Below are 10438 nucleotides of genomic sequence, written 5' to 3' on the forward strand. Positions count from 1 at the left end.
AACATTTAAATCGAAGGGTTGACATGACCATGATTTTACATAAGAAACCGGAAGCACGTTTTTATAAGGAAAACTGAGAAATTGTCATGATACGAAGTAAGTTTCTCAATGATGCTGTCTGATGTAGGTTTGATGAACATTTTGTCGGTTCCATTGAGACATTTAAAAATTCAATCGGAGGCATCTCACTTCTTGCAATACCGTTTGACTTTGAGATGAAAACGGGATCCTAATGACACCGGTCCCACATGTACACTCTATCGACATTTTGACATTCGGGCTAGTAAATAGTTTCCAAGAGTAGATCTAGTGCCTAGTGTTGAATGTGTGCAAAGTGGCATGTCATTGCTATTGAAACCATGATAAAATGCAATTGTGTTATGGTCATTTTTATAATGATAGAGTGGTTCTTGCTTAACTTGAGTGACCCTCCTTTATGAATGTTACAAGATTACACATGTTAGGTTAAGGTTGTGACTTTCAATTTAAAGTGACTTCATGGTAAAACTTTTTTTTACTGATTTTTAATTATTGCATATATTATTGCTTAATTGCGAATACCCCCCTATTCCTGGCAAATTGGAAAAAGTGGTAGGGGGGGGGGCTTATTTGTGGTGAAATACGGTACATCAAGTGTATCACCTTATGAACATTGAGAGTTGCTTTTTCGCTTAAATATGCCCTTAAAGAAGTAAAGAAATGATTATAAAAACGGAAATCCTTATCATTTGATCAACAATCTGGATATGTCAAGTTTTATGTCACATAAGATTATACGTTACTTATTTTGTAATTCTTAATTGAATTAAGAGTTTGCCACAACCATGATAAAATCCAGTGCTGAAAACAAGATTTTACTGACTGTGTCACTGTCATTTTCGCCTGTGGTCATGTGTTAGTGTTTACAAAATGAACTGCCTCGTTTTCAAAACTATTGTGCGGCACTGTCAATGCTAAATTGGAGAGGGAGTTCCCGAACCAAAGAGGTGGTCAAGCTTGACATTGGAAATGGACTGAGAATAACAAAATTTATGTCTTTACTGCGATGGGGAGGGTGTTAAGTTTACTATAATTTATCTAGGAAAGTTACATTGAAGATCTTTTGTTTATTTTTATTTGAAAATAAAATAAACTTTAATAGAATTGTTATTATAGTGTGACAGTTTGATGATTCACTTATATTGACACTAGCTGGCCCCCTAGGGGCTGATGAGCAGTAAGGTTATGTAAGCTGTTCAGAGTTAAGCTTTTTGATACTAATTAAAGATATAACACATATTATTATTATTGTGTTTATAGATATATTGAAACCCTGCTTTAACCAACCATTCCTGGGCAGCATCAGGAGCTATGCTACAGTAGTAGATAAAGCCAGTCTCAGTCAGCTGAGGAAGAAAACTGGTATTGGATTTATGAACTGCAGGAAAGCTCTGGAACAGTTTGAAAATGATGTTGACAAGGTAACTAGTGTTAGTAGTCTATACTGTAATGGAGAATTACAAATTATATTAACGTGAAAGGTTTAGTCCGAATATTTAAAAGAAAAAATAATACAAGTATACTTCATATATCAAACATCAGTGTAGAATAAGAATGTATACCCACATAGTGACCACAGGCCAAAAAGCCCTGCATTTCTTTATATGAAGTATTTATATCACAAATGAAGAAACTAAACTGTTACTCAGTATTGGGCTTAGTATTTCATCTGCTTGGGAAAATGTATAGAGATTTGGAAATATTTATTGCTCAAAGAATTACTTTGTGTAAATGATTATAGTGCATGTTACATTGCACCTAAGTAAGTACAACATTCATATGAAATGTACCTCTGTATGATAAAATAAACTTTGTTGTATAATACTTGAATAAAACATTATAACTTGAACCGAAGTTTTGCTAGCCTGTCTCTTAGGAAACATTGAATTGTAAATCTTGGCTAGCAAAGACAGTTGACAATATCCTTATCAACCAGCTCATGTTCATGTATTTACAGGCAGAAAAATGGTTGTTAGAACAAGCACAGAAAGAAGGATGGGCCAAGGCTACAAAGTTACAAGGTCGCCCAATGTCACAGGGGCTGGTTGGAGTTGTGTCAGATAACCAAAGAGCAACATTGGTGGAGGTAAGGTTTCTATAAAACAGGGGTCAGGGTCGAGTCTGATAATCAGAGAGAGGCAGTAGTGGAGGTTAGGGTTCTATAAGATAGGGGTCAGGGTCGAGTCTGATAATCAGAGGGAGACATTGGTGGAGGTTAGGGTTCTATAAGATAGGGGTCAGGGTCGAGTCTGATAATCAGAGGGAGACATTGGTGGAGGTTAGGGTTCTATAAGATAGGGGTCAGGGTCGAGTCTGATAATGAGAGGGCAACAGTGGTGTAGGTAAGGGTTCTATAAGATAGGGGTCATGGTCAAGTCTGATAATCAGAGGGAGACAGTGGTGGAGGTAAGGTTTCTATAAATCTGAGGTTGGTCGGAGTTGTCTCTGAAACTGGGATGTAGTTGCTGACATTTCGGTATCTCTATATCACATTATTGACGTGATGTTACCATTTTCTAAAAGGGCAGACCAATATTCTCTTTTTGATGTTGAGTTGTGTCATTGAAATATCTTTCTTAGATGCAGTATAGTTCTGTAGGCAGTTGTGTTATCTACTTTCTGATTGTTGTAGTTCAGTTTAATTATGTTGAATTTCCATAGAGGAAGCCTTATCAAGTTTTCAGTTAATTGGTTAATATAATTGATGTTATTGGATCTGAATAGCTACCATCGAAAAAGAGAATCCTTATGTTTTAATCACAGGTTAATCATTTTTAGCTTGCCATCTCATAATAGACTGATTTCTTATAAACTTTTATCTCAATGTATTAAATTTTTTACATTGCCACATTAACCAATCAAATATGACATTACAAAATGATGTCATTTTTTATTTGTTATTGGTTGGTAACAACAAAATATTGGCCAATGAAAATGCTTGTTTCATAGAGAATTAAATTATTGATATATGATTTCTTCTTTTACAGATCAATTGCGAAACAGATTTTGTGGCCAAAAATGAAAAATTTCATGATCTGGTATCCAATGTCACTTCCGGCTGCCACAGATATTTCATGGCTGCACCTACTAGTACTCAGGTAGACTGTTGACAACAATGTTTAATGCTCCACAATATTTTTGAATTATTTTTTTCAGTGTGCTATATACTGGTGTCTTCCCAATAAGGTTGTTTGCTTTTTGTGAGATTTTTTAAATTTTATTTATCTAATTCAGCTTAAAAATAGGACAGTCTCAGGCCTGTGATGTTTGATATAAGTAATACCCTGCAGAACACAGTTTGGAAATCTTTTGATGTTTTGCATAAATAATACCATCCAGAAGTTTGTGCTATTCCATATAAATGGCATATAGATTCTAAGAAAAAATATAAGCTTGTTCACCTATAGAATATAAAGAGAAGAAAATATTCAGACAACTTATAATGCAAAAACATTGCAGAAAAAAATACAGATTCATCATTAGATATACATTCTGATAATAGAATAATTTTCATCCTATGTTTTCTGTAGGTGAACAAGAATATATTTTTCCGAAAGAGTTCTTGTGTTCGCTGTCAACTGAGACATTTTAGTACCATGAGGCCCTCTTATATAAAGTCGAAAGCTTCAAGTCAAAGAAGCAAGCGTAGAAAAGTGGAGCTGGCTGAAAGAGAAGAAAATTCTCCTTGTTTCCTGTTTGATTATGAAGACATTCCTAAAGTGACTGTAAGACCAGCTGTAGAGAGACTTGCTGGTGGTGGCTACACATGGATATATTTTGATCTGGAAACCACAGGATTTGGTAAGTATCAAGATAAGGGTCAAGAAAAACCCTGATAACTAAGGCAGCACTTTTGTCTCATCATTCAAAACATTCATGAATGTACAGGGTTTTCCATAAGAGCCGGTCGCCGGCCAATTTGACCGGCTACTTTGATCATTTGGCCGCCTACACCAATCCAGTTCCGTAATAATGTTCCGTACACGACTACACGTACACGGCAGGCCAGCCTCCTACTTTCACTACACAGCCTACTACTAATAAAATTATGGAAAACCCTGAATGTAGCACTTCGAAGTATTATTATAAAAGCACCATTATATGAATCATGTGGTCAATTTGCTTGATTCAAAACACTAATGTGAAATCTTTATCTCGATAATTATGTCATGATGACAATAAAACATACGTGAGTTGAGTGGTATCTATTGAGAAATGCTTGGTTATGATATCGAAACAAATAAGAACGAATAAATGTAGGTCATACTAAAAATAAATGGAAAGACACCACGAAACACTTGCATGCTCAGCATAGAAGTATTTACAGGTAAATTGCTATTTTGTACATGTTGCATGCTCTTCATGCTGTACAGGTAGAATGTGAGTGTATAGTCACTAGAGGGCTCATTGTATAATGTATATGTTTATAGTAAATACAGATTTTCTGACCTCAGTTCAGCAAAATGCATAAATGGAGGCATGTTTACAAAAAGTGAATTTCAACCACTTTTAATATCGATACCAACACATGATGTTATCATAAGTTTCTCAGATACATTGCTTCTTAATATATCTATATAAATAAATCTAATATACTTTAGTGTTGCGTATTTTGGGGCTTTAACTAATTAACCAAAAGAAAACAAAAAACAAAAACAAAAATATTAAAATGTAAACAAAAGTAAAATGCTATCGCAAAATTTATGAAAGGATGTTAAAATATCAACAGATGAATAATTTACTTTCAGAAAGTACAATGATTAGACCAGGTGTTTCAGAAGGCTAAGCATACACTTATTTGGCTGAATGTTAAATATCTTATTAACAAACTTGAATACTGATGATGATGAAAATATTCTTTCACCAAGAAATGTATTACTTAATTTTCTTATGTTTTTTCCAGGTTTTTCTAACATTACCCAAATCTCAGCAAGTGTCGATGACCAGCTGTTCACACGATATGTTCTTCCTCGTAAACCTATCAGTAGAATGGCTTCACATTTAACAGGACTCTCTTATGTTGGAGGAAAACTTTATAAGAATGGAGAATCTCTTGAAGCTGTCTCCGCTACAAAGTGTATGTCGGACTTTGCAGACTGGCTCTGTAACTTCCTATCTCCAGTCCTAGTAGCACATAATGCCTTGTTTGATGCACTTGTGTTGTGTAACTGTCTTACAGAAATCAAAGATCAAAGAGTCTCATATCTGGTGGATGGCTTTGTCGACACACTGTCAGTTTTCAGAATAGCTATTCCAAATAGAACTCATTACAATCTGGAATCTCTCATCACTGATATTCTAGGGATTAAGTACAGGGCCCATGATGCTAGCCAGGATGTGGAAATTCTTCAAAAACTTGTCCAATCAGAAAAGATCTCAAACAACCTAATGTGTCAGTCCAGTTACACTTTTTCATATGTACAAGATTATGTAGCTTACAAAAAACAGATTGATGAGTGTAGAGGAAGTCTACAGCCATTAGTCAAGAAAGCGGTGTTGACAAAAAACCAAGTAAACAAGATTGCAAAGAACGGCCTCGGTTTGTACCACCTGGAGATTGTTCATAGACGTGCTGGAGTGAAAGGTATACACAACGTTTTTACTGACAACTCGCATGGAAAATCACGGATCATGACAGACAGAAATGTGATAAATAAAATAGCAGACTTTCTTGAGAGTTCTGAAAGGAAATTATCCTGATGTCTTCCTAGGTATTTTTTCTGACAATTGCATCATAAGCTATCACAAGGTCTTTACACAGTTTTCATCAAGGAAACAATCGTTTAATTCAAATATCACAACAGATTGAAAATATTTATGTATATTTATAAGTGGTAGAACATCAGATTTTGTAACTTCAGAGGAAGATTTTACATCTGTAGTATCTACTGGTGCTGTTATATTTCTATTTTAGATAAGAAGGTTGATTGTCCTGTGCTGTGGTTTTGTCCTTGGGTAATGTTTTTTTACCCCAGTTTTCTTTCGATAGCATGTGTTTAGTAAGACAGCTATCAGCTTCTACAAGGACACCTTGCCTCAAATGACCCTGGTGGTTTACGTAACGATAAATCCAACAAATTAGTTTTGTATTAACGTTTTCTCTGTATGATGCTGTCATGACTGTTGTCAACTTGTTCCTTATCTAAATATAGAAAGTGTTCCACCTCAAAGTGTTCTTCTGTACTGTATGATGCTGTCAGGACTGTTGTCAACTTGTTCCTTATCTAAATATAGAAAGTGTTCCACCTCAAAGTGTTCTTCTGTACTGTATGATGCTGTCAGGACTGTTGTCAACTTGTTCCTTATCTAAATATAGAAAGTGTTCCACCTCATAGTGTTCTTCTGTACTGTATGATGCTGTCAGGACTGTTGTCAACTTGTTCCTTATCTAAATATAGAAAGTGTTCCACCTCATAGTGTTCTTCTGTACTGTATGATGCTGTCAGGACTGTTAGCGACTTGTTCCTTATCTAAATATAGAAGTGTTCCACCTCAGTGTTCTTCTATACTGTATGATGCTGTCAGGACTGTTGTCAACTTGTTCCTTATCTTAATATGAAAAGTGTCCCAACTCATAGTGTTCATCTGTACTACAGAATCATATATTTATATGGGCCTCATATTTTGTGGTTGTCTAAAATTATATAGAATTATAGAATCAACTTTTATCTGTCAAACATTTTGTGGTTATAGAGTGCCCACAAATTTAACAAAAACAAATCACCCTCAAAAATTAATGATTTTATGGTATGCTATTTAGACAAGTTATTTTTGTTGAGAAAAACTTTTGCCTTGAACGTGGTTATTGTTAGTATGATGTTGACAAATAAAGATGAAGGAATTTATATAAATAATCATGACTACCATGAGATTAAGTTGATGTAATAAGAGGGAGTTGTATATTAATGGCATTGTATCTCAATTCTATCTTATATTAAAGTGAAAGATTATCATTCAAGGACTGTAAATTAACAAATATGTGATATTGTTGAAGTTTATATTTTGTTTCAAGTCCATGTACGAAAAATAAAACATGTTAACAGTAATTTATTGTCTTCTTGTTGTTAGATCACATGGTAGTTTATTTGAGCTTACAATATGGCCAGGGATCCATGGATTGTCCCTCCATCCCATCAACTTTCAAATATTTGAAAACTGGAAGTAACTTTGCACCGATAAATGGCAAGGTGGCACCTGAGAAGAGTACTGTAAATTTTCCTCATATGAATCACCTTGACCTGTTTTCAAAGTCACAGGGGTCAAATAGTTAAAAATTTAAAGAATGTACTTCTGAAGTTCCAGAAGGCCTGGAGTCTTTATGTTTTGCTGGCTGGTACCAAGGATAGAATGCTATAAAAACTTTTGGTAGAATTGACCTTGACCTGTTTTCAAGGTAACATCTGAGGTTATGGTTTTTTTCTGTTTTGTGTTAAGAATCTTTTCCAATTTGAAAGTTCCAAGAGGACACAGAGTCTGGATATTATATTAGCTGATACTTAGGATAGTGTGCAACACTCTTGACCAATTTCCAAGTTGACAGGAGTCAAATATGCTGAAACCTGTAAGAATTATATGAACCTTAAGTTCAAGAATACCCAGGGAACTGATGTTTGGCAAGAAAGTTCTTGATGGAGTTTTCTAAAATTTCCTCATAAGATTTATCTTCATCTGTTTTGAAGGTCACAGGGGCCAAATTTGGTTCAAACACTAAAAATTCTTCTAAAGATCCAGAAGCACCAGTGTCCTGGCTGATATCATGTCAGTAGGTATGTAGGATGGAACATGGTAGAGTTCCTTCTTTTAAGGTATCAGGGGTGTAATTACTCTTGTAATAGCTTCCAGTCAAGTTTACAGAAGTTTCTGTCCTCAGCGAATCCTTTACTTTGGTTACACAGTGTTAGAACAATATGTATGGGCAGTTTGCATTGAACAGTGTCACTAGCCTTCCAAGAGAGAAAAAGAAGAATGTAAAAAAAAATCTAAAATGTACAAGTGGCTCAATTATCTTGATTGTTTAATTACAGTCTTTGCCACATGCCATGTCTAACATGCAACACGTCTTTGTAGTAGAACTAAGTCCACTTACTATACAATTTTTTCAAGCATTCAATCTGTGGCATAGAATGATGTTTCTTTTTGTCCCTCGCCCAACTAAGTTGGTAGGGGATATGCAAATGGGTTCTGTCTGTCCTTCCGTCCGTCTGAATGCTGTTTTACCGTATGATATCTCTTGAAGTACGGGTCGGATTTTGATGAAGTAATCTTCTTGAAACCCAGAATACTGACAAGCTTCCTTGTGAATATAAATGACATTGATAAACTTTGGCGGTCACAGGGGTTAAATTTATTAAAGGTATTCTGAGATAGATTAGGAAATGAAGAAAGTATTCAGAGGTGATAGTCTTGAAATGATCAAGGTAATCTAAGGTATTGGCTGGAAAATGATCTTTTGAGGTATGAGTAGAGAATGAAGTAGACTTAGGTATAGCTTTAGAAATGTCAAGGTGTTCTTAGGTATGGTTGGAAAATGAGCAAAGTATTCTGATGCATTGCTGGGGAAAAGATAAACGTATTCTGAGGTATGGCATGGAAATAATCGAGGTATTCTGTTGTACAGCTTGGAATGTACAATTGATTTGTTTGTTTCAGGTATCCCTTCCTAAAGACCAGCTGGATGGCCTTGACATTGGTAACCAGACTGTTGGTGATTTGGTAGCATTAGCCGTCGGAAAGGTTGGGGAGAATTTGTCTGCTCGTCAAGTTACACACATGGGTGTAGCACCTAACTCTCACCTGGAAACCTATATCCATTTAGCAGGTAAAGTTGCTATTAATTTCAGTATCATCAAAAGTTCCCCGCAAAGAATAGACTCTGCTGCATTAAGTTCTGATCAGCGACATTCCATTACAGGGATAGGGGTAGGATAGCTTGCAGTATATGTGTTCATGGATGTGATATTTTAGCTTACCTGGTCTGAAGGACAGTTGAGCTTATGTCATACTGTGATGTCTGTTGGTTGTCCTCTGTGAAGTCTCCTACAAATTTCGGGCAAAATTTAGTAGAAAACATTCTTTAGTGAAGGGGAATCAATTTTTATAAACAGTGGATTTTGTTCCTCCTTACATCGAAGGAGAGGGTGTAAAACAGGGGAAATAACGAATTTTTTAAATTATTCTTTTTCTGTAAGAATGATCGAATTTTGTCCCGATATCCTTGGCAGATGGGAACACAATTTTTTTTTTATAAACGATGCATCTGACCCCCAATGGGGGTCATAGGACAGGTCTTAATAGGGGAAATATATAGATACTAATCTTTTAAATGCTTTTTCATTTAATTTAGATGAAGTAATTTCAGTGATACAGGCCCAATGGGCCCCTTGTTTATTGATTTCTAATTATAACAGTAAATGATTTATGACTCTGTCATAAATGTTTCATGATGTTTAAGTTCTCCTTGCTCCTTGGTTTTGCATTTTCAATTTAATTTTTTTGACAACCGAGGTTGCATTTAAGAGAAATTACCTTATTTTTGTAGCACTCTCTCATAATGGTAGCTCTTGTACCATTTTGTAGGTTTACCTCTCTAGATTGAAGCTTATGACTTCTTAGATTTGTTTTTCATAGATTATAATGTAAAAGTTGAAGTCAATGGTAGTATTACTGTTCTGTTTTGTTTTGTAGGTTCGGATGTTGAGGTTGATGGTTGTAGAATGGGAAAATATGCTGTATTGCTTGACCTGAGTCAGGATTCCGATGTAACAGAGGATGTCACTCCTTTGAAAACAGTAGCTAAGGAGTTGTGTCAACATATCCTAGGACTAAAACCTAGCACAGTTGGTGACTTTGAAAATGACAAGCCTCTTGATGACTCTGGGGATGATAAGCCTCTAGCTGATGCAGATGAAACCTCTCTGTCAGACAAAGATAATGAACATTCAGATGACTCAGATTCCAGTGACGATGAAAGTGATGATAGCGATGATGAAAAGGAGGAAGAGGGCAAAAAGTCTAGTAAAGTTAAAATGCAGGAAACTAGACTTGTGTTTCAGGAATTTCTCTTTAATCCAGAAGTTGTAGTAGGAGAGTACTTGCAGGACAACAAAGCTATTGTAAACAAATTTCTATTCGTTGAATGTGGTCAGAAACTTCCATCAGATAGTGAATAACGTATCTTCATTTAGCTTTCCCACCAAGAGAGAAAATAAGTTTGTAAGGCAACTGAAGGTGATGAGACCAGTTTGGGTTTTATTAAAAGAATGTGTTACCTATGATAATGTTTTGTGTTTGATATCATAGTGGACAAATTACATGCTGAAGGTGGACTTAATTTGATGTACGAATAATATTTATTTGTGTGAAGATGATGATTAATTTGTGATTAAATGACATAGCTACA

General features: G+C 35.3%; 1 protein-coding gene across 1 annotated transcript; it reads left to right on the forward strand.

Moving 5' to 3' along the window:
- Positions 1-33: 33 nt before the first annotated feature.
- LOC132559443 (elongation factor Ts, mitochondrial-like) lies at positions 34-10438 on the forward strand. The gene is made up of 6 exons (XM_060224062.1): positions 34-96; positions 1300-1460; positions 1997-2125; positions 3027-3137; positions 8689-8857; positions 9724-10438. Exons 1-6 carry the CDS (start codon positions 87-89, stop codon positions 10206-10208), a joined length of 1065 nt encoding a protein of 354 aa, XP_060080045.1. The 5' UTR covers positions 34-86; the 3' UTR covers positions 10209-10438.

Source organism: Ylistrum balloti, unplaced genomic scaffold, assembly GCF_031769215.1.
Source record: "Ylistrum balloti isolate Yb309-2 unplaced genomic scaffold, AGI_CSIRO_Ybal_v1 Utg370912, whole genome shotgun sequence".
NCBI classification, from domain to species: Eukaryota; Metazoa; Mollusca; class Bivalvia; order Pectinida; family Pectinidae; genus Ylistrum; species Ylistrum balloti.

Excerpts from the sequence above, each read along its gene's own strand:
- LOC132559443 (XM_060224062.1), top strand. Across the intron at positions 1,461-1,996 it reads TTGAAAATGATGTTGACAAG|GCAGAAAAATGGTTGTTAGA; the intron begins GTAACTAGTGTT and ends ATGTATTTACAG. Across the intron at positions 8,858-9,723 it reads AACCTATATCCATTTAGCAG|GTTCGGATGTTGAGGTTGAT; the intron begins GTAAAGTTGCTA and ends TTTGTTTTGTAG.